The sequence below is a fragment of the Microcebus murinus genome, chromosome 10 (assembly GCF_040939455.1).
Source record: "Microcebus murinus isolate Inina chromosome 10, M.murinus_Inina_mat1.0, whole genome shotgun sequence".
Classification (NCBI taxonomy): Eukaryota; Metazoa; Chordata; class Mammalia; order Primates; family Cheirogaleidae; genus Microcebus; species Microcebus murinus.
Window position 1 is genome coordinate 81,464,023 of NC_134113.1, and position 25,461 is coordinate 81,489,483.

Sequence of the window (25,461 nt, forward strand, 5' to 3'; positions counted from 1 at the left end):
GCTCACTTTGTCTGGCTTCACTGGTTTCCTTGATGTCCTTTGATGTCCTTGTGTCCTTACCAGGCTAGCTCCTCCTTAAGACCTCTGCACTGGCTGTTTGCTTTACCTTGGAATGTTCTCGAAGGGTGGCAGAATATCCCATCCCCAAGCACGCCACTTTGACGTGAGGATTACTTCGAGCTGAAGGAGCCCGGAATACAGCAGATGCAAGAAGGGCACCCTAATTTCCCCTTTTTCTTCTTGAAAATAGGAGATTAAAAACTCCCATGTGAAAGGTGCCCTCCATATACCAGGAGAAAAGAAGCATCCTTTGATGGAGGATCACAGCCGAGAGAATTCTTTACAACAGACCTTGTTAAAATAAATTCTTACCTTCCTTTGGCCTCCCCACATGATTTAGTTAACTTTTCCAGGATTACCTCTCTCTGTTCAACCTAATGCAAAAGTGTGTAGGTTTTGCCAATTCTTTAAGTCTTCATTTTCTTATGAGGGCTCCCATGTTATGTCAAGCTTACATTAAATACGTTTTGTATCCTTTTCTCCTGTTAATCCATCTTACGTCAATTTAATTCTCAGACACAGCTGGGATTCTAAGAGAGAACAGCCAGAGTTTTCACTCCCCTGCACTCTTCTCTCAGATAGTCACATAGCTTACTTCCCCACCTCCTTCCGGTCTTTACTCAGATGTCACTTACCCAGTGAGGACTTCCTTAGCCCCCCTGTTAAAAATTGCATCCCTCTCAACTCACTCAAGTAACTTCTTTATCTTGTTTATCTGATTCCTCCATTAGAATTTAGGATGGCAAGGGGTTCCCCTCCCTCTCCCTCCTGATTTATTCCCTGCTCTGTCCTCAGTGCCTAGAACAGCACTGGGCACATAGAAGTTGCTCAGTAAATGTTTGTTGAGTGACTGACTGAATGAGTGCTGTCCAAAGGAACCCAGTCACTTCCAACTACCAAAATAGCAAACAGGCCGGGCGCGGTGGCTCACGCCTGTAATCCTAGCTCTTGGGAGGCCGAGGCGGGCGGATTGCTCAAGGTCAGGAGTTCAAAACCAGCCTGAGCAAGAGCGAGACCCCGTCTCTACTATAAATAGAAAGAAATTAATTGGCCAACTGATATATATAGAAAAAATTAGCCGGGCATGGTGGCGCATGCCTGTAGTCCCAGCTACTCAGGAGGCTGAGGCAGAAGGATCGCTCGAGCCCAGGAGTTTGAGGTTGCTGTGAGCTAGGCTGACGCCACGGCACTCACTCTAGCCTGGACAACAAAGCGAGACTCTGTCTCAAAAAAAAAAAAAAAAAAAAAAAAAAAAAAATAGCAAACAGGTGATTCTCAAAGAATAATATTAGACTCTTTCTAGCTATATAGACCAGTAAGCATAAGGAGGAAGACTGATGATAAGCATTCATTGAAATCTTTCCTGGAAAGAAACCCTATATTTTTAATTCAAATAGCCATAAGTCCATGTTCAATAAATTACAAAACAAATATGTATTAGGAAAAATAGATCATCACTGAAACATTTGTGTTCCAAAAGTCCCTTTGGCTCTGCCTAGAGAAATGCAAATTATACATGGCACTAATCTACCTTTCTTTGGAGCACATTTCTTTCATTATGCAGCCATTTCAAGTGTGAAGAATGAAATGCTGCTAAATACAAGATTACTTGCTGTCTTAAGTAGTGGATAAGAGCTGCTTTTTCTCCGTGTTGGCAAATTATCCAGAAGATTAATCTTTCAAAAGACATTTTATTATATCTGTAGAAAACATTATTTTAGGCAATAGTTTAATGGAAGTATTTCTCCTTTAAGAGAGATTCAAGAGATTTTGGTGGAAAAATAAGCTGAATACAAATCTCCACCCTATAGTGAGTGTGTATTTCGGATCTCTTAGGCGCTGGTATAAGCCACTGTAGGGAGCCATTCTGCAGGGCAAGGAAGGTTTTGTCTTTGCCCAGAGACACCCCTGTCACCACTTGCTCTCACTCTTCCACCACAGGCAAAGCCTGGCTGCTCAATTGTTAAAGCATAAGATTAGAATCTTTCTAGCTACATAAAGTAGAAGTTGGGAGGCTGAAAATAAGTGTTCATTGAAATTCTTCAGAGTTAACTTCTGCCGGTTTTTGCTCTCGATCATAGAGAATGTATGTCTGGGCCTTCAGCCAGCAGCAACTTTTAACTTTTAAACTTTGTTTCAAAATTGATAATTTAAGACAAAGATTTCTTTAAGTCAGGGGAAAACATAACTTTATGACAACAGCCCAAAGTATATCTTCTGTAATCTCTGTGAAATTGGCCAGTTAGTTTTTAGAGTAAGAAGTTTCTCTGATTTCTCTGGAGGCCACCAGATTCTTCACTTCTAAGAAAAGCCCTCTTTTATTGGATGCCAACCTTTTAGCTTCTAGTCTTAATATGGTGAATATGTAATTTGTCATCCAGATAGGGACATGTTTGAAAATAGAAGGGGGAATTATTAAAAATGATTGCCCAGAAAACAGTTATAAATTAGTATTGTGTGAAGCAAACAGAGTTGTATGATCTCTATTAAGAAGGGGAATGAAATTAATACTTACTGAAACCACATAATATGCTAAGTACTATATATATATATATATATATATATATATATATATATATATATAAAATCTCAATTTTAGAGCCATCCCATGATATTGAGACTTGGTCACATTTTCAGCCATGAATCTGAGGCTCTGTGACATTAACCCAAGGAGCCAGCATATAATAATTTAAAAGGAATTTTAGGAACTCAGCTCAGGACAGTTTACAATAAGGACTATTGATTTAACTGTCTGGAGGAAAGGCATTAGATACGCATTTTGGCCAAAAGCCAAATGTTAAAATCAATAATTGACTGAAGTCAGATATTACTAGAATAGAAAGGACTTTGGGGAGACAAGATTAAATTTGAAACCTCATCAAACATTTTAAAAGTCAGATTTTGAAAGTTTGACATTATGGTGAAGGAAAAATAATTTATCAGTACCCTCAGCTGGTGGATTGTTCCTGTGGTCCCTGTGCTGTTGTCTGCAATCCTAAAGACATGCTTACTTTAGCTGGACTAACGTTTAGCGCACAGTCTAAGGAACCTGGGATTTAGTGCTCTGCAAATATAAAAAATCCTGAATCATCTGCTACTGAAAACGTTTGCCAGCCTATAGCAGTTATTTTGACAAGCTTTTGTATTTTAGACTCCATAGATGAAAACTATAGAGAATTGACTTCTTAAATTTGAATTTTGATTCTGGAAACACACAAATGCACATTGAGACACTCTTGTTTCTCTAACATTGTCTTCTTTTCTTCTTATTTGTTACTTATTCATTCAATCAATATTCATTAAGCAGCATTTCCCTGTAGCAGCCACCATTTCAGGAGATGAGGATACAGCAGTGAGCAGAAGAGAAAAAGTCCTTCTTTTTATGGAATTTACATTCTGGGGCTTGGCGATACGGACAATAAACAAAATTATAAATTGAATATATAGCATATAGAGAAAATATGTGCAAGCTTTATATCTGATAAAGGGCAAATAACCAGAATCTACAAACAGCTCAGCAAATCAGCAAAACAAACAACCCAATTAAAATGTAGGCAAAAGACATGAACAGAAACTCTTCAAAAGAAGATAGACAAATGGCCAGTAAACATATGAAAAAATGCTCAACACCTCTAATCATCAGAGAAATGCAAATCACAACCACAATGAGATATCACCCAACTCCAGTGAGAATGGCTTTTATTAGAAAGTCCAAAAGCAGGAGGAGGATCAAGATGGCGAATGAGAAACACCGCCAGAAAGAGTGTCTCTGCAGAAAAGACAGATTCTAGCAGAAATTAGAAAAAAGAAGCAAGAAGGCAAGCATACAGCAGACGAGGGCTGGAAGGAGGGGTACCTGAGACCCCGGGAGACTCCACGGGAGGAGGCTGCGGAGCAGAACTGGAAGCTGAGACCGCCGGAGCAGCCCGGAGACCAGCGGGAAGGGTAGGTGGATAATTCACCTTTCCCCTCCCCTGCATATGGGACGGCTGGTGGGCTCCCCAGCAGGTGGAGAGACCTAGGGACACCAGCCCAGAGACGGCCGCCGCCAGCTAGCGGTGAGCCTGTAGCGGACACGGCACCAGACTCCCAAATCCCTCGGGGCACCTCCGTGTGCACATTCCCGAGCCGTGCAGCAGGCGCCATATTGCCTCCTTCTCCCCTCCGCCAACCCTACCCGCGGCTGCCCAGAGAGACAGTACAGCCACCAGCTGGAGGCACCTCCAGGGAACGGGACCTTCCCTTTTGGGACCCTACAGCTGACTAAGGGGAACTCAGACTGTGAGCTCCCTACCCGCCAGCCCTCCCAGGTGCTGCTGGCACGGTGTTCTCAGGAGAACGGTGCCGACTCAGAGGCTGAGAGACACAGACCCAGCTTGGGATCCCTGAGGGTGAATTGGGACCGGAACTCCTCTCCCTGGTGGGGATACAGTTTGAACTCTGGGACCCAGAGGTCGGACCTGCAGACCAGATCCCGTGCACTGAGGTCTAGCATTGCCCGGGGCACAGAAGGGATATTTGTGAACAGCCTGCGGAGGTGTGTGTGCCTCCAGGGGCAGATCAGCGTCCTAGAGGGCAACCCCCCCACCAAAGGGAGGCAGTGCACCCAGCCCAGGCGGCGTTTCTGTGCAGGGAACCTCCCTGCCGGCATCACAATCCGGGGAGGCCTGGTGGCATGTGGTCTGGCCTGCTGGCAGAGGCCCAGGAGTAGCTGTGGAGTTGGGGAGGGTGGAAAGAAGTGAGGCCCACTCCAGACTGTGGGTCTCAGACAGCCCCACCCCCACAAGCAGACTTTCTGGCTGAGCGGGACCATTCTAGCCCCGCCCTGACAGCTTTTCCTGGAAGCAGAGAACAGAACTTTGACCCCTGCTAACAGCATTGGTGGTGCCTGAGGGCAGGCTTACCCAACCCAGCTCCGCCTAGAACAAGAGCTGATAACAGGACACAAAAACAACAGCATACCCTGTTCCTCCAAGCAAGTGCCACCTACTGACAGGGACGGCATCCTGCACAGCCTTTTCACGGCACCCACTGACTCATTATACAGGGAGTGGTCCAATCTCACCCACAGACACCACCTAATGGCTCAGAAACTAAACAAGGCGTGTGAATACCCAAACAAAAACCTAAAGGAAAGAAACAACAACTGATTGACATGGGAAGAAATCAGCGAAGGAACTCAGGAAATATGAAGAACCAAACAGAAAACACACCCCCAAAGAGGAGCACCAGCCCCCTAGAAACGGACACCAACCCAAATCAGGCAACCAAAATGACAGAAGAGGAATTTCGTATGTGGATCATAAGAACACTCACCGACCTGCAACAATTCAATAACCAACACAAAAAACCACAAAAAGCCTCCAGGACCTAGAACAAAAGTTCACTAAAGAAATAGACACAATGAAGAAAAGTTTAACCGAACTCCTGGAAATGAATAGTCAATTCAGGGAACTACAAAATATAGTGGAAAGTCTCAATAACAGGGTACATCAAACAGAAGAAAGAATCTCAGAGATTGAAGATAACACCCTCCAACTAAATAAAACCATCACAGAGATAGAGCAGAGAAACAAGAGAAAAGAGCAAAGCCTACAAGAGATGTGGGATTATGTGAAGAAACTTAATGTGAGGGTCATAGGGTTACCAGAAGGGGAAGAGGACAACACCCAAGGGTTGGACAAGCTATTTGAAGATATAATAGAGGAAAATTTCCAGGCCTTGCTCACAATCTCGATATACAAGTTCAAGAAGCTCAGAGGACCCCTGGGGGATTCAATGCAAACAGGAAGACGTCACGACATGCAGTCATCAGACTGACCAAAATATCAACTAAAGAGGCCCTTCTAAGAGCTGTAAGACGAAAGAAGCAAGTGACATACAAGGGAAAGCCAATTCGAATAACACCAGACTTCTCTAATGAGACTTTACAAGCAAGGAGAGACTGGGGCCCCATTCTCACTCTTCTGAAACAAAATAATGCCCAGTCTAGAATCTTATTCCCTGCAAAACTAAGCTTCATATATGAAGGAGAAATAAAGACATTCTCAGACAAGCAAAGTCTCAGAGAATTCACCAAGACAAGACCAGCCCTACAAGAAGTACTCAAAACAGTGTTACACACAGAACACCATAATAAAAACTCACGAATATAAAAACAACCAAAACCCAACGATTAAAGGCCAGATAACACAATGGCTCAAGAGAGAAATCAAAGCAACAACATCCAACCCAACAGAATGAACAGTTATCTACCTTACCTATCAGTTCTCTCAATAAATGTGAACGGCTTAAACTCTCCACTCAAGAGACATAGGCTGGCTGAATCGATAAGAAAATACAGGCCAAGTATATGCTGTCTTCAGGAAACACATCTAACCTGCAAGGATGCATATAGACTAAAAGTAAAAGGGTAGAGATCAGTATTCCAGGCAAGTGGAAGCCAAAAGAAGGCTGGCGTGGCAGTTCTAATTTCAGACGATTTAGTTTTTAAACCAACAAAAGTAGTGAAAGACAAAGAGGGTCATTATATAATGGTGAAGGGCACACTTCAACAAAAAGAGATAACAATTTTAAATATATATGCACCCAACTTAGGTGCACCCAGTCTCATAAAGCAAACCTTACTGGATCTAAGCAAATGGATTTATAGCAACTCCATAATCACTAGAGATTTCAATACCCCACTGACGGCACAAGACAGATCCTCCAAACAGAAAATTAATAAAGAAATAATGGACTTAAACAAAACCTTGGAACAATTGGGTCTGACTGACTTCTACAGGACATTCTACCCCAAATCCACTGAATATACGTTCTTCTCATCAGCTCACGGGACATTCTCTAAGATTGACCATATCCTAGGACACAAAGTAAATCTCAAGAAGTTTAAAAAAATAGAAATCATACCATGTACCTTCTCAGATCACAGTGGAATAAAAGTAGAAATCAACCCTAACAGAAACTCACATTTCTACACAAAAATGTGGAAATTAAACAACCTCCTACTAAATGATTACTTCATAAATGAAGAAATCAAGATGGAAATAAAAAAATTCTATAATCCTACACTGCTGGTGGGACTGCAAATTAGTTCAACCTCTGTGGAAAGCAATATGGAGATACCTTAAAGCGATACAAGTGAATCTACCATTTGATCCAGCAATCCCATTGCTGGGCATCTACCCAAAAGATCCAATGACACTCTACAAAAAAGACACCTGCACTCGAATGTTTATAGCAGCACAATTCATAATTGCAAGGCCGTGGAAACAGCTCAAGTGCCCATCAATCCAAGAATGGATTATTAAAATGTGGTATATGAATACCATGGAGTACTATTCAGCTCTAAGAAACAATGGTGATATAGCACATCTTATATTTTCCTGGTTAGAGCTGGAACCCATACTATTAAGTGAAGTTTCCCAAGAATGGAAAAACAAGCACCACATATACTCACCAGCAAATTGGTATTAACTGAACAGCACCTAAGTGGTCACATAGGTACTACAGTAATAGGGTATTGGGCAGGGGGGAGGGGGGCGGGTATATACATACATAATGAGTGAGATGTGCACCATCTGGGGGATGGTCATGCTGGAGACTCAGACTTGTGGGGGGAGGGGGGAAATGGGCTTTTATTGAAACCTTAAAATCTGTACCCCCATAATATGCCGGAAAAAAAAAAAGTCCAAAAACAATAGATACTGGTGAGGATGCAGAGAGAAAGGAATGCTTATACACTGTTGATGGGGCTGCAACTTAGTACAACCTCTATGGAAAACAGGAGATTCTTCAAAGAACTAAAAGTAGACTTAACATTTCATCTAGCAGTCCCATTACTGGGTATCTACCCAAAGGAAAAGAAATCATTTTATCAAAAAGACTCCTGCACTCGAATGTTCATTGCAGCACAATTCACAATTGTAAAGATGTGGAATCAACTCAGGTGCCCATGAGTTTATGAATGGATCAATAAAATGTGGTATATGTATTTCATGGAGTACCTACTCAGCCATAAAAAAGGATGAATTAATGCCTTTTGCAACAATTTGGATGGAACTGGAGACCATATGTAACAGTATATCTTGGCCAAATACTGAGACCGAGGTAGAATTCCCGTCCACCCCTGCTATCTCAAGTCCAGTCATTCCTTGGAAGTCATTCTTGTCCGTCATTGGAGTGGCAGGCTCCCGGCCTTCTTAGCTGTTGACCAAAGTGTTGAAGTGGCATCTGCTAAGTGTAGTATCTCGAGATTATAAAAACAAATACCACATACACTCATTATTAACTTGGAACTAATGGATGAGCACACAAGTGCAAGAGGGAAGTAAAACTAAGTGGAAATCAAGCAGGTAGGGGGAGAAAAGGCCCATTAGGTAGGGTCAAAAACCTGCCTAATGGGTACAATGAACACTATCTGGGTGATGGGCACGCTAACAGCCTTGACTCAAAGTATTACAAAAGCCATCCATATAACCAAAAGCATTTGTATCCCCTTTATATTTTGAAAGTAAGATAAATAAATAAAAGACCTAAAAAATTAAATACATAGCATGTAGTATTAAGTGCTTTAGAGAAGAATAAAGCAGGTTAGAGGGAAATGAGGAATTCTTTATTATGATTGGATCAAAGATGATTTCTCCTGGTTATTGTTTTAAACTATTTCTCATGGAATTTTTGGGGGGCAGTTTGACATTTAATTATTAATTCCTCATAATAAGATTTAAAGAGTTCCTATCTAGGACATTTCTTTCCCCGAAAAACTCATTGCCTAAATGGAATTTAAAAAATGAAAACTAAATATAATTCTTAAAGGTTTTGTTTTGTAAATCTTTTGAACGCTAGTAACATCAAATCTATGAAGATTTGAATTATTTAAGGCAGAATAACCTTTGTTATTCTGCCTTATGTTATTTAAAATTTTATAAATATTCATTGGCAGAAAAATGACGTAGTATTTTTTCCTATCTTAACATTTCCTTTAGCTTACAACTTACTCTTCTAGGTATTCAATAATTCTTCACACTTTTTGTACATAAAATCAACAGCTTTTATAATAAATTTAGTACTGTAACATTTTCCTCTTGCAATATTAAATATTTCTTTATACTTCACATGACTGATAGAATTTCAACACATAAAGCATATAAAGAGATTTTCACTCTGTTTACTTCCAGATTGCTTATCAGGATTTTAAATTGCGTATTCAGCTAGAAATAATAAACTCTGATGGTGTTCCCTGTTTGTGCTGCCCACATTGATACCTTGTTTAGGCATGATGGTAATATGCACAATGACATAATCATTTGTCACACACATGTTCAGGGATTCCTGGAATGACATAGGTTTAAACGTTTGTTTACCTAACTATTGAGCTTTCTAAAATCTGGGTCTAAAGCTGAAATGTAACAGTATATCTTGGCCAAATACTGAGACCGAGGTAGAATTCTCGTCCACCCCTGCTATCTCAAGTTCAGTCATTCCTTGGAAGTCATTCTTGTCCGTCATTGGAGTGGCAGGCTCCCGGCCTTCTTAGCTGTTGACCAAAGTGTTGAAGTGGCATCTGAAAGAGTCTCAATAGGGTTTGTTTTGATTCTGGGTATTATCTACTGAGTGGTTGGATTTTCACCCTTATTTGCCTGTTTATTTTCCTTACAATCTCAGTCTTTCTGGTATGTAGGCATGATCTGCAGATAAAGGCTTCTTGGCTTAATTAATCTGTATGGCTTCCATAGGAGGAGAACCCAAGAGAACCCAAGTGACACTTTAGCAGGTGGCTCCCAGGCTTCACAAATGTTTACCTTCATGATGCAACAGCGTCATCAGCTGTGACGACTGCTGCAGCTTGAATTCAAATAAAATGCATTGAGATTTTAATTCCGCTACTCAACTCACACTCATCCAAAACTTAATGATCTGTCAGTTTAAACTTGAATCTAAAAAAAGGATTTCCTTTTGTTTTTTTGACTCTGTGATTTATTATCTGCCCCCCCCCCACATACACACACACACACACACACACACACACACACACACACACACACACACACACAGAGCAAATAATCAGCATCAGTATATAGATATACTGGTATATATCTTCTCTTGAGAATCACCTGATGGTTGGATGGAGGTGAAGGTAGTTATTCCACTTGACAGTTTCTTAGCGATCACAGACTTAATATTCAGGTTGCACATCTGATAAAAGGATGCAACTCACTGTCTTGTGTCTCTGTGGCAGCTTCTCTGTCTGAGATGACTTGCCCCCATCTTCCTCCTGCCCCCTCCTCCCAGGCTGCAAATCTCAGATTAGGAAACTTTGCCTGAAACCCCAGGCATGACCCAATATCCTCCTTTTTCCAAGCAACCTGAGATACCTGTGTACATTTCTGTCGTGGCTCTGGTCCCATCTTCCTGCACACACAGTAGTAACTTGCCTGTTGGTTGCCCCTGTCTTGATCATGTTCTCTGAAGGCAGCTCTGGTTTTTTGTTCAATTTTATATCCTAAGAATCTAGCACAGTGGGCCGGGCGCGGTGGCTCATGCCTGTAATCCTAGCACTCTGGGAGGCCTAGGCAGGAGGATTGCTCAAGGTCAGGAGTTTGAAACCAGCCTGAGCAAGAGCGAGACCCCGTCTCTACTAAAGATAGAAAGAAATTAATTGGCCAACTAAAAATATATAGAAAAAATTAGCTGGGCATGGTGGCACATGCCTGTAGCCACAGCTACTCGGGAGGCTGAGGCAGGAGGATCGCTTGAGCCCAGGAGTTTGAGGTTACTGTGAGCTAGGCTGACACCATGGCACTCACTCTAACCTGGGCAACAGAGTGAGACTCTGTCTCAAAAAATAAAAAAAAAAAAGAATCTAGCATAGTGTTAGGTAAGAACTCATTAAAAATTGTTACTACTACTTTTTACTATGACTGCTACTGCTCCTAGTGGCAGTCCTAGTACTGCTGTTTTTGCTGCTGCTGCCTTAGCCGGTATAGCTGGAGAGCTAGTGTGGGCCCCTCCCAGGTATGGGGGCTGCTCACACATGTTTTCACATTGTGGTCCCTTTTCAGCCACCCCCTGGAGATGACATAGCAGAAGGGAGATGGGGAGGCATTCTGGATGGAGGGAAAAGTTTGCAAGTTTATGATAGTAAAATCACTCCTGTGTTGCAAATGGTGATACGATCACTACGAATTTGCTATAACTCTTGGATTTTTAAAATATTTGTGTGCATGCGACACTTCTGATCTTTTGTGGAGCATTTGGTTTCCCTCACTAAAGGTATGACTGCCCTGAGCATGGTGATGTTATCGACAGATGTGAATTTGATTCCATACCATCTAACACACATTTTCTCAATAATTAAGAAAACATTTACTAACCTACTGAACTTGAGCGGGTCTCTGGGCCTGAGCATCAGTTTTGTTGTCTGTAAGCTTAGAATAATGTAACCTACCTTCATAGGTTTTCTTGAGGATGCAAAGAGGAAACAAACGTGAAAGAGATTTGTAAGCCGCCAGGTACTGAGCAGAGGAAGGTGTTATTATTATATGGCTATGACAGACATTTCTTCTGAATTTCATGTTGCATTTGGTGGGAAGTGAGAGGTCTCGTTGGAAAATAAGTACCTGGCTTGAGGTGAAATACCTGGGGGTGGAGCTGTGCTCCTACCACTTCACTGGTCATGTGAGGTGAATTAGTGAGAAATGAATCTTAAAGCCATCCAGCTCAAGGGCGACTGTGAGAATTAAGTGGAAAAATATGTGTGGAGGCATCTGGTGCCCTGTGGGTGGTTGGCCAGTGTTTGCAGAATGTCCCTTCGGGGCAGAGAACGGTCAAAAGGAACCAAAATGGCCGTGAGCAGGGAGCATGCTGGGAGGGAAAGCCTGGACGCTGACTCAGCAGACGTGGCTGCGTGTTCTGCTCCGTGTGGCACAAGTATTAGAAGTCCCGTGAACACGCTAAGCCTGTTTTCCTCCGATGTGAATTGGGCATAATAAAAATACTTATAAACATTTTCTTAATTATCTCGTAGGGTTGCCGTAAGGACTAAAAAAAAGTTAAGGTATCACCAGACATGGAGTAGGAAACCGAAAGCTGAGTTTATTCTCCCCCCAAAATTGAGAGTCATGCTCATGATGATTCTTCTCATTTTTAAAGCTGGTCTCAAACCATGCCTTAGGTGTTTTCTGTTGACCGAATACAGTGCCCAGGATGCCCTTTTGCCAAAATGTAGGCAGTTCGATGTAAAACGTTACCACCTGTGATCCAGCTGCCTTTTGGGTAGTCGAAGGCCAATAAGAATTAATGAAAGAAGCTGGAGGAGAAAAGGAAAGGGAGACAAAGCTGGTGAGAAATGGACGGATGGGTGACAAGTGACACTCGTTCTGGCAACTTTGATAAGAGGAAGTCTTTCTCCCCGAGCCCCTCTGTGGAGGGGAAGCCAACCAAGATCTCAAAGAGCGGGAGAGACAGCGCAGTGTGGCCGGAAGGGCACCTCCACCGGGGCTGAGGAGGCCTCCCCTGGCCACCAGGCCTCTGCAGCTGCCGCCTCACTGACTAGTTGTGCTCACGTCAGCAGTGAGGCTGGGACTGTGTGATAATAATGAGGACAGCACCTCACATGCTCTGAAGTTCTACTCTGAGCTTTAAAATTCCCCGGGGGTGGCTTGGCCAGACACTTCGCCCTGTAGTGGGCTTAGTCAGGGGCAGAGCCAGGACTTGAAGCCACATACTGCACCCCACCGTCCCCTCTCAGCTCTGAGTTTCTGGACCGTGGGTGGCTAGAGATGTCCAAGCAAGCACATCTGTGTGGTGTCACCATTCAGCCGTGATTTATGTCAGCCATTCATTTCGTTCGTCTTTCTAGAGCGGGAAGCAGGGAATATGCTATTTATTTTATTTTATTTTATTTTATTTTATTTTATTTTATTATTTTATTTTATTTTATTTTATGACAGAGTCTCACTCTGTTGCCTGGGCTGGAGTGCTGTGGCGTCAGCCTAGCTCACAGCAACCTCAAACTCCTGGGCTCAAGCAATCCTCCTGCCTCAGCCTCCTTAGTAGCTGAGACTACAGGCATGCGCCACCACGCCTGGCTCATTTTTTCTACATATTTTTTTAGTTGGCCAATGAATTTCTCTCTATTTTTAGTAGAGACGGAGTCTCGCCCTTGCTCAGGCTGGTCTCGAACTCCTGACCTTGAGCGATCCTCCCACCTCTGCCTCCCAGAGTGCTAAAGTTACAGGTGTGAGCCACCCCGCCTGGCCGGAATGCGCTTTTTTACTCATGAAAGCTCGATGAGTAAGCAAACGGATTTGGCTTCTGACAGACCTTTAGTTGGGGGAGCAGATAAATAGTGCCCCATAGAACAGTGACAGGCGAGCAGCAGTGTAGCCTGCAGGCCGGACCAGAAGGTGAGGCGCCCTGGGAAACTGGAGTTTCAGACACTGAAGGAGTGAGGAGAGACCTTCACAAAGATCCCAGTGCCCAGTGGTGTCAGAAACTGCCAAGAAGCCAGACAAAATGACAACCCAAATGGCCCACACAGATTTAACCATCAGAAGGCAGGTTTCTTGGCCAGTGTCTAAGATCACATCACTTATTTCCTCCAGTTTCTATCCAAAAGGGGTTGTTCTCTGTCTTGTCTCCAGTTTGGGGGTGTGCACCCTCTGTGGGGGCCAGTCTGCACATTCCCTTCTTTATACAGCTCACGTAGAGTCTCTCCTCACCGAACTGAACCGCCTGACTGTTGAGTCAGGATACAGATGCGTTTCTGCTACAGCTGAATAGCTCAGCAGCCTCCAAAGTTAGCCCTCCAAGTCTTTTCTGGATCTGACTGTTTGAATCAATCAGTACATTTGCAACTATAAGATGATTATTTTTTCCCTTTTGACATATTTCAGCTGCATCTGAGAGCTGATGTATTTCCCTTAAATTGTTTTTCTTTATTATTATTATTATCATGAAATATTCCAGTCATGCATTCGGATGGCTGGAAGAATGAATTAATAGTAAGTAGTCTAATCACCCTGGAGAGGCTGATGCTTCTGTGAGCTCGTGCTGAGGTAAGGCTGCACGTCTCTGTGGGAATGACGAGTGAATGAATCTGTTGCTCACTTAACCTGCTGTTCTTTTCTCCCTGCGTTTTCTCTCCTAGGAAACAAATGGAGGACTGCTGCGACCCCGCCCACCTCTTTGCTATGACTAAAATGAACTCCCCCATGGGGAAGAGCATGTGGTATGATGGGGAGCTTTTGTACTCATTCACCATTGACAATTCAACTTACTCTCTCTTCCCCCAGGTGAGTATGGAGTTCGTTGCATTTTCAATATAGTTTCTTAAACTTCTTGATGTCACAGGAAAGAGATAAGATTGAGTTTGCTCTAACCCATTGGGTCTACTTTTCATCTTCTTTCTTCTTCATTCTAAATGTTTCCTTTATACCTGTCATTTCGTGTGGGTGAAGAAATCACATAATGTTTTTGATGCAAGGGAAGAAGTAGGATTTTGTAGGGTTGCAGGTGCCCTAGCCTTTATGATTTGAGTTGTGTGCGAGTGAAGGAAGCAAGCAGAGACTGTGCAGGGAATTGTGGAATTCTGGTGTTTTGAGGTTAGCTGTGGAATGATCTGGAGGATTTGTGATACTGGAATGTTTTCTTAGGACTGATGCTGCTCTCAGGGAGTGGGCACCATATGGTAGGAAGTTTTCTTCTTAGTTCTCTTGAATGGTAACCCCATGGTTAGATTATTGCTGAGAAGTGGAGGAGTGATGGATATGGAGAGAAGGAATTCAGTTTGACCACTTCTGAAGTGGTCTAAATCAAGCTTTGCTTACTTGATGTTTTTCTTCTTTGTTTTCTGAACATTGAAATAAGGCAGTTTCCTAGCATATATCTAGGCAGCAAGTAGGAGAAAAGAAAAAAAGAAATCTTTATTCTAGGGAATCCGAGTCAAGGGGAAGGGAGATCTTAGGTGAAATTGCCATTAAGGAAAAGTTGAGAAGTGACTGTTGACCTCCTCAAGTTGTCTTCTAGCCACTCTTGGTTTGGCCAGATGATTGTACAGAAAGAGAATTCATGGTCAGAGTAGGAAAGTGGGACTGAACCTTTCATGTATGTCTATTAATAGCCAATGAGTCTTTAGAGGAGGGATCGTATAAAGTTTGAGTACAGGTTCTATCCGATCCAAAGTCACACTCTCTATGAAACAGCTTATAGTTACTAGCTCATCTGTAGGTGTTTTAGTATAGTTTAATGGTTTTAGAGTGTAGGGATAAGTTTTTTTCTTTAATTTAAATAGGAAATAAAAGGTTTAATTCATTGCCAGCACCCATGTGATTTCTATCTCTCTCTTCTTTATTTGCCCTTAGGAGGCTTCTAGTGTCAAAGGCAATGACTAAGAGTCATAAAATGTGGAATCGAATTTTGTCTCCATCTCTACTAAATGCCTTGGATAAGTCACCTAAATGTTCTGAATATCAGCTGTCCCATCTGTGTAATGGATAGAGCACTACCTGTCCTGTCTACCTTGCAGAGCAGTGGTGGAGATCAGTTTAGATAATGCATGTCAGTGTCCTGTGTAAACTACAAAGCATTATGTAAATGTCTGGTGTTAAGGTTGTGCTGATTCATACTTTGCATCATGATATTGGGAAATGAAAAATATAATTGTATTAGTCAGGATTTAGGCAAGGCAGAGAAATTTCCTTAGGTATTTTTTGCCAGAAAGATATTTCACATAAGGAATTAGGCACTTAGAAAAAATCACTGGAAGAATGAAGACATGGGAGTCAAAAGGTGGTTCTTGGAATTATTGAATTCCAGAACTTACTGCTGTAACCGAGGGCTAGGGTTTGGGAAACCCAGCTGCCACAGCTACCTCCAACAGAAGCAGTGGCAGGAAGATGGGTTCCAATTCTCCTCCTCCTTCCATGTCTCCCTGAAGTGCATCTAATGGGTAAAGATTAATTTGCATCCAGAACGTTAGTTGCAAAGAAGTCCAGGAGAGGCAGTTTTTAACTATCAAGCTGGAAAGGAGGTGGAACAGAGGCTGAGCAAGGCAATCCCCAGGCTCCTCTGTGTACAAAAACTGATACCAACTAGCTATGGCATGAAGAAGAAATAAGGAAGCAATCTTCCTTCACAGCTCACCAACCAGAAACAATTTAAAAGAAATTTAAAAGAGGCTTTTTATAGATGAGAGCTTTCAGTCGGGCCAACTGACTTCTAACTTTGCATTAGAAAATGGGTTTAAAGAAAAGAGATGATTAAAGAAATAAAAACTAGCCTCCTATCTTATCTGTCAGTTGCAGCAGTAGGATGGTAGGACATATTTACTTTTTAAAGTGCGTGCAAATGAATTCTGTGCCCCTTTGTTCCAGTTGCAAGGCCAGGGAGTCATTCTTGAATAATGAAGGAAAAATGCTTTCTTTTCCTTAGGCACCCTAAGTCATTACATTATTGTGTGTGCACAGTCATATCAAAAGGCTGAACTAATAAGCCAATGCTTAGATTTTTTAGGAAAAAGTTACATACGTATTTTTTCTGCTGAGAATCTGAAATGACTAGTCAATTTATAGAAATCTTGGAAAACCAGTTTGCATCACTGCAAACATGGTATATTTCCCCCTGCTCTCACCATATTATTATTTCTTAGTGAAATGTTTCTGGTTGTTATCAGCAAACTGAATTGCTGGTTAATTGACATGCTTCTTTCACGTTCCCTGTGGAAAGAAAGTAGCATGTGCAGATGAGGCAGAAATGCAGGTGAGTGGGCCAGGTTCAGGGTTGTCAGTACGAACAAAGCATCTCTCCTTTCCCTGAGTTTCAGCAAAAGAATGCCAAGTCACTCGTTCTCTGATTATACATCGGCACATTTGTACTTTTCCTCTAAATGCTCCATACGCGGTAGCCATCATTATTATTGTTATCATTCCTTTGCCTACTTTTATCCATTGTATTTTTGCTGTTGTTGTCAAGACGCAATACAAGAAAGGAGATGCTCTGTGCATTGCGAAATGTTAACAGGTCCTACCTAATCAGGGCTGTATATCCTCAGGAAGAGACTGTTGGAATGTTCTGTCCTTTGAGATGCCACATTGAATCTCTTTTGTTACAGTAGTTAGTTGCTTCCTATTTGGACCTTTCACGATTTCCTATAGTTTTATTATCAAATTCATTCAGTTCTGCCACATGTTGTAGTTATCTACGTAACTACACATCTACATATTACAGTTTTCTGAAAGTTCTTACCTGCTGATCTCAGTACCATCTCGTGAGCTTTTGAAGAAAAACAAGAGGTTTTTCATTTTTCTGCTCAGTGTAATGCTTCCCACTCAATATAAATATTCATTTCCAACTACTCCTGTTTGCTAAGAGGGTTCCCCGTGTCCCATCTGGGCTGGACCATTGCAGTTCCCTTGCATGAACTGTAGGGAACTAGGTAGAATATTTTGATGTAGCTGTTTCCAAGTGTACTTTGGTGAAATGTTTGTTGAATATTATTAGGCATGAAAGGCAAAATTTTTACCTTCACATAAGATTTTAAAAATATGCAGTGTGTTTGTGTGTGTGTGTGTGTGTGTGTGTGTGTGTGTGTGTGTGTGTGTTTGAAGAGGTTGGTGTGATACAGTGTGATGGTATGTGTTCCCACTTTGAGAATGCTATGTCCCTGGCTTGGGATGAGCTCTTTCCTCCTTAGCCAAGGACTGTCCCTTTTAAGTCTGCCTGGTTCAGTGTTTGCAGGAATTACTGAATAAGCTCTATTTTGGCCTAAGATACATTTATGCTCAGGAAGAGCATAAATTTCCTTGAAAATGAGTGAAGGGAGTATCAGGAATGTTAGAAACCAGAGCTGTGCTGATATAATCTGAGAACTATTTCCTTTTGGTGCAATAAAAACATGGTTGGCGCTCCAGTTCTCTTATGTAATATAAATTACAAACTAGGCTAGTCATTTGTCCTCCGAATATTCACCCAAGGCCATGCATAAAGAATCACAAGGCATCAGTGCACCCCACACGGACACTCATTTCCTGCTCCCTAGGTTGGCCAGAGGCTCCCTGTTGTGCCCCACTGGGCCTGAACCCACAGTGTCCTTGGCCTGTGGGAAACCCAGTAGGACATTGTGAAGCGGTTTGTCAAAACAGCCTTGTTCAAATGAACACACACATTTTCTTTTCTTCACAACAATGTGCTTAATAGACTTCTCTGAGCTCCTAGATATCCCTGGGTCTCACAGCAATTTTTTTCCTCCTTATGAAATTTGAATCCTACTGTATAATCTACCGAATTTGGTAGTTTGTTTCTTAATTTCTTAATATTATTGTAATCATGTCTCCAAATGCATACCTTTGTGACTGGAAGGAAACTAAGGGGAATGGTGTTTGGTGGGCATGAATCTTTGCCAGACTTTCATTAGGCTCGGTTGTTAGGCTTGTGTCTGGTTATTTTGCAACAGAAACCTGACCTAGGGGCTTAACCAAATGGTTATTTATCTCAAGCAGTAAGTAATTCGGGAGTAGGTAGTTCAGGGATGGGCTGGATGGTAGCTATGCAGTGCCATCAAGCTGTCAGGCTCCTGTCTTCCTACTCAGACATCCTTAGCTATTGGCCAAGGAACTGCCAAGCGTTAGCCCAGGATCCCAGTAGAAGGAAGAAACAGAAAAGCAAAAATGAACAGATTCCTGCTCACTGGTCAGGACTGAGTCACACGGGTAGGTCTAACTGCAAGAAAGGTTAGGAAGTTCGGTGTTTTAGCTCTAGGCTGATGCAGCACACGTGCCGACGGACTTACATTGTCTGCCTCGATTTTTGCATGTGTTGTCTCTATCTTGACAAAAACTCTGGGCTTGTTATTATTGGTGTCCATTTCATGGATGACACTAAGACTGAGAGTGGTTAAATAACTTATTCAAGGTTCCGGAGCTGGTAGGTGGAAGGGCTGGGGTGTAAAACTTGGCGTGTCTGACTTCAAAGGTTTTAGTTTACTGTCTTGTTGAAAAGGCATGGCTTCTAGTGGATTGGTTGTTCATTCTTACCACTCAGTTACCTGGAAACCATTTTAAGGTTTTTCGCTTCTCTTATAAGAATACATTTATAAGAAATGGAAACACTTTCTTTTGTAGCTATTTGGAAGCAAAAACCTGGAGTGTAGATATGCAGGCTACAGGATCCTATACAGTACTGAAGTTTCCCTTTGAAACTGTACTTTCCTATGCAATACTGTAGTCTCCCTTTGGCTTTAAGATATCCAGCAGCCCATGTTGAAAGAAGAAATAGGAGCAGTTCCATTATTTTGATTTTTATAAAAGGGAAATCCAAGTTCTCAGAGAGAAGCCAGATTATTCTTTGCACATTGCTTCTTTGTTACAGGAATCCAGAACATGGTTCCACTACTGTTGGATAATTCACCCTATTATTCTTGACTGAATTCTGACACTAGAGAACTGTGTAGGGTAGAATCTAAAGATATGGCCTTTCTAGGGTACTATTTATGGTCCCAGACAAGTCATATAACCATTCTCAGCCTGAATTCTATAGTTTTCAAATTGGAGCAATTAATACCTGGTCTTCATATTTCAGTATTATTATAACAAAGTTAAAATGAGATAATGGATGTAAAAGTGCTTTGTAACAAATGCACTTCACACCATGTGATGATAATATTACTGTCATTATCTGTCTAAGCATTTATGGACTTAAAGATTTCCTTGGCATTTTGGTAATGCCAGGGATGGATGGGGGAAAACAAAAACAAAAACACTACTAGAAAAGGGGTGAGATCAGTTTTACCAGAACAATTAAAACAAATCTGTTGAGTGTGGGATTTAGGGAAATATTGTCTTACTATAAAGTATTAATGGAGAATGCTACAGACTCTGCTAATTGTTCATTTGCATCATTATATTTGGGTAATTATTATAATAAACTGAAAGTACAATGTGAAATAAGTTATTAATTTCCAGTGAATTAAGATTTTGTTATCTGAACAATGGATTAATATCCACTATTCTTCAAATTGCTCTGTAACTGAGAAGATGAGTGTGGATCATCACAGGGTGTCTAAATATCAATTATCTTCCTAGGGAAAGGAAAAAAAACACATGATTAGAAATGGGGTAATACAATGGAATTTGCCCAAAAGAATAGCTGAAGGTAAAACTTGTTTTTCACATTTAGAAATAATTAAAAGTTAACACCTTGCTCTCATAAAAATTTGCAGGTTGTCTATGTTTGAGAATAAAATGAAAAACAAATGTAAGGAATGATCTCTCTTGCATGGTGTGGATCTTTCTGAAGTACTTGACAGTCTGTAAAATTTAGAACAAAGACTGATTATGGTTCAGGCTTCTAGCTTCCTGGGAATAATTGAAAAGAATGCACCAATTACCACCGAGTTAGATCTCATCCGGTAGGTCTGATGGGAGTGGTAAATTTTCTCAGGAGATGTTACTGTTCCATATAATAGTTTCTTCTTAGGTTTGGTGGCACAACGGGGTGTTTTCCTGCAGAAAAAAAAAAAAAGCTGGTATATCTTTCTTTCTTTTTCTTTTGTTGTTTTCTTCATCTTGGTCCTTCGTACAAGCAAAACTTCAAGTACAGAAAGGAATTTCACCCTATCTTGATTAAGTTTTGAGCCTTTATTTGGATGCTAGGAAGCCTCCATTTCATTTCTATTAATATGCTTATTTGTAACGGTATTAGGATTCTCTTAAATGCAGAAAGATACATTTGGTTAACTTATAGAGAACATCGCGTATCAATGCAGAATTTTCTCTGGCTTAATTAATTTGATCAAGGAATCAGGAAGTACAGATAGGTACAGAGAACTTTCTTTAATGTTTGTTATCTACTCAAATCAATTCACTATTTTCCTTCTAATTCACTGTCTTCCTTCTATGAATTGGCCTAAAATTCTTAGATCATAGGTGGGATAGCACAGCATTCTTGTTACCACTCATGGCCTGACTAGCCATACCCTGTTAACTTCAGGGTTCAGAACTTCTGGGTAGATGAGAGATGGATCCTAAAGCTAGACTTGCCCAACAGGGTGGAGGAAGAGGTGGGGAGAGGACAGGGGTGTGTACATAGCTGTGGGGGCTAAAAGGAAATCCAGCCAATAGTCAGACAGGGCTGTTTCAATTCTCACCCATATAGGACACTGTTAGCAATAACCAGAAAATAAGAAGGAGTAACATGATGTGCCAACAGTATGCAGAACTCAGAGATCAAAATGGGGATGGATAGAGCTATACCCAGAGATCCAGATAAAACAGCATTGACTTCAAGTTCCCAGTCTCTAGACTGGAGGCTTTGGCCACTGGCAGCTGCCCAGAGGCACTGCCCAGAGGCAGGCAGGGCCTCCACCTTCTAAAGGCTTGGGGATTGATCATGTATCATAGTAGGGATGCTAGTGAACAAGCAGAGGGTCCCCAATATTGGGGTCAAAATTAGGGACTGAAGTGCAGTTACTGGAACTTGGTATGAGCTGGGAGGCAAGGTGGTATGTTTTGGAAGTAAGACATAAGCCAGATTGCTACAGCCAAACCTCAGAGCCCGGGCCAGAAGGGAAGTGCAACCTAATGATAATTCCCAGGGCTCTGGGTGACCACGCCCAGATCATTCTCCTAAAGGCCGAGATTGACCCACACCTCGCAGGGCTCAGTCTGAATCTGCAGTGACCCAGCTGTAGGTTCAGGATATATATATATGGAGGTTGAGAATTAGGCCTGATAAAGCAGTAGAATTTTTCAGACAAAACCATTAGGTTTTGATCCTCTCCTATGTCTAGCTCTGTGAAGGCTGACAGCACACAGGGAGCAAAAACTAAGTGTATGGAGGGAATTTGGGTAAATTGTTAATTAAGGAATTATTGGAGCACCTTCTCAGAAGAATGGGTAAGTGGATAAGCGTGGTGAGAAAATTTAGGATAGATGGGACATGGGTCAAAATCTGCTAACTATAAAGGAAATAGAAGTGCTTTTTGAGGGTAAGAAAAGATTTTATACTCCAAAAAATTATTCTGCATAGGATTTTTCCTGCGAAGTATTATTTTTCTTCTATACCGAGACTCAGAGCTTTTACAATTGTAACTCTTTGCTAAGAAAAAAAAAAAAGATGTTGAGAGAAAGGCAATTACAAATTAAATTAATTTGGTAATCTCTTTACCTGGGAGGGAGTCTGTTCTTAATAAAACACTGGCTAACAGCCCCGTATAAAATATGTATCATCTGATTATTTTGCATAAATTTGTCTGTTTCTGGAGTTTAGTCTACTCTGATTTCATATACATCTTGGATCTAACCTACGATTTAGAAGATAGCATATTCACAAAGCATTGTTAATTCAGGAGCCATAATTTATAAATTTTCTAATTGTTTTGTCTTGTTATAGCCAGATGTAGCCTTTGACTGTAACACCTAAGGTCAGTAAGAACTGAAATAACTATAGTTTGCAGGTGCTGGCAGATGTCTAACATGGAGATTGTTTGAGGACTTTTTTTAAAACCAAAGGCCAGTGATATTTATGGACACAGGAAAAAAAAATACAGTACTTTTCTATATGAGCCATAAAACTTAGTGTAAACTGAGAATCTGAAAAATACAATCAAAGTTGAAATTAAATTTAAAATAAGGATTTGGTGCATCAGAAAGTCCCTTTCACATTTATTGGACTTATTACGCCCTGCTGCCAGCACAACTATCCTTTCCCATTTTGATGATTTTTGATGAATTTTGATGATTCTATGTAAAATAAGTCTTCAGCCATTCATTCAACAAGTATTTATTGAGCAGCTACTATTGTGTTGTAGGGACTGTCCTAGTTCCTGGGGAAATAATGGTGAGTAAAAATAGAGCCAGTCCTGCACCCATTGGGTACTATCCTCAATGTTGCATAGGTTCTTTACCTTTGATGTGTTTCAAGTTAAACTCTTCCCCTCCTTCCTGCTTCTCTTCTTCTATTCCTGGTCTCGGGTAATGACACTATCACCTACTCAGCCACTTGAGCTGGACGTCCAGCTATTATGTTTGAACTTCACTCTCCAAATGTGGTTTTATTTCTTCAATATTTCTTGAATCCGTTTCTTCTTTTCTTACCTCACTGCTGCTGTGTTAGTTCAAGGCTATCTGACTATCTGGACTAATTCAAGAGCTTTCTAAAAACTTTCACTATTCTAAACTCTTCTCCCTAAAATACCCTATACCTCATCACCTGCCGTGCAAACGAGAGCAAATGGCCAAACAGCACACTCCCCAAGCCGGCTGGTGCAGTGTTGATGGAAAAAACACATGGAGAAGGACAAGCAGCAGCTAGCAGATACTCTGCTGTCTTTTCATTGTTAAAACTGATGACATTCTAGAGTCCAGGAAACGGACTCTGAAACTTGCCTGAGGTTTTTTGTTGTCTAATTAGGGATGTACCAACCCCCTGGTGTGATTCAGAGACTGTGATAGAATAGTATGTTCTAAGACATGGCAGAACTTAGGCGTTGGCTTGCTTTATCAACTCATTGTTTGCAGATGGTGGAAAGCTGGTGCAGCCATGATTGGTGACCAGGGTACAAGTCTTGCACGTACAGTTGAATGACAGAGAGAGCCAGAAACAGGATTCATCACATCAGCTATGGTTGGGCAAGAGCTAGCCCCTTCCCTGGCATGAGGGGAGTACTGGGATCCAAGCCATGCTGCTGACCAGGACTGAGGGCCTTAAACACTGGGTCCCAGCTGGTTTCCATGAAACTTGACAGGAGGTCACTTGCTCTTCCTATTTGCAGGGGATCAGCCTTGGACTGCTTAGTCCTTCCTGATTACCACCTGTAGGATAAAGTTCCAACTTCTTAGAGTGGCACAAGTCTTCAAGATGTGAATTCTCTGAGAATATAAGCTAATACAAGCTTATCAACTACCACTCACCTTCTTTCCCCTACTCCTCATTACTTTATACTCTGTTATATTTAATACCAAGTGACTTGCATTTCTCAAAACAAAACAATCATCCTCTGAATGCTCTTCACATCTGCACATTCTGTTCCCCCTGCCAAGAATGCCCTCCCTATCCTTGTCTATCTGATGATTTCTTGTTTATCCTTCAAGGTTCAGCTAAAGCACCTTAATTTCTGTAAAACCTTCCGAGTTCCCCCTCTCAAATCTTAGCCGCTCTGGCTTGTTGACTAAAAATCTCTTCTTTTCTCCCCCACATTTGTATATATGTCTGTTACTGTGCTGTTGAGTGACAATCATTTGTTCACATGACTGTGAGTCCCTTGAAGGCAGCACCTGGACCGGTCCCGGCACATAACACAGCAAGTGGTAAAAGAAAATGTGCTAAATGGACACTAGAATGGGTGGCTATTCTCCCAAAGCATTTGCACCCACATGGCATCAACCTAAATCTTTTGGAAGGAGACTCTGCCCTTGCTAGAGTAACCCAGGGTCAGTCCCATGCAGACGACAGCAAGGGAAGGAGGAACATCCTGGGTGTTCATGATAATGGGTGGATTGCGGGATAGTGATCGACAGTCATCCTCTGAGTGCTCAGAACTTCATGCTAATCTTGAGATGAAAATATTATACAGTTCTAATGCCGGGTCACAATATTGGTTCTGGACATGTAGTTATTTTATTTTTGTTTGTTGTGCTGTTCTTACTCACTTTTAAGTCATGTTCTTAAACTGTTATTGGATGAAGTCGAAGGGCATTTTGGTGTTGGTGAAGATAATCTCTTTCTCTTTCTCACATCCATTCCTTGTTTTCCACCATTGCCTTAACCATCCTATTCCAAGTGACGGTGGCCTCTCGCCTAAAATTCTACAAACGTCTCTCGTTGGGCTTCTTGTATCTTATGTGGCCTTCTCTCCAGTCCATTTCCATGCTGTAGCTTGAGTTTTTTTTGTTTTTTGTTTTAAGTGCAAATAAGATCATGCCATCACTTTGCTTAAAACCCCTTTTTTGTCTTCCCATTGATTTTAGGATAAAGACAAACTCCTTAAGGCCTGGCCTCTTCCTGTGGCTCCAGTATTCATGTCCACAGTGTTTTCTCTCACCCTTCACACTTTGCCTTACTGGGCTTCTTTTAGTTCCTCATAGACACTGTGCTCTCCTTCTGTAGAACTTCTCAACACACTGTCTGTTTGCCTGGAAGACTCTTGCCTCGTCTTACCTGGTTAACTTGTGTTTATAGCTGGCATCCCGTCTGAGCATTGTTTCCTCGGGGAACCTTGCTCACAGCACCAGGTGCCTCCCATTTGCAATTTCATATTCAATTGTATAAGTATTTGATGTAAGGTTCTTTCTCTCACTAGCTGGGAAGCTCCCCAGGGATAGTGTTTAATCTGGGGGGAGGGATAGGGCGCTATAGTATCTCAGTTCTTAGAGTCGTGCCTGGGATGTAGTAGACATTCAACAG

The 25,461-nt window shown here is 41.6% G+C and overlaps 1 protein-coding gene across 1 annotated transcript in view; it reads left to right on the top strand.

The window, feature by feature from the left end:
• The window catches only part of ST8SIA1 (ST8 alpha-N-acetyl-neuraminide alpha-2,8-sialyltransferase 1), a 165,372-nt gene that overhangs the window by 50,140 nt on the left and 89,771 nt on the right, over positions 1-25,461 (top strand). Inside the window, exon 2 of the mRNA XM_012785488.3 lies at positions 14,213-14,357. Within this exon, the coding sequence (XP_012640942.1) occupies positions 14,213-14,357 (145 nt within the window). The remainder of the gene's footprint in view (positions 1-14,212; positions 14,358-25,461) is intronic.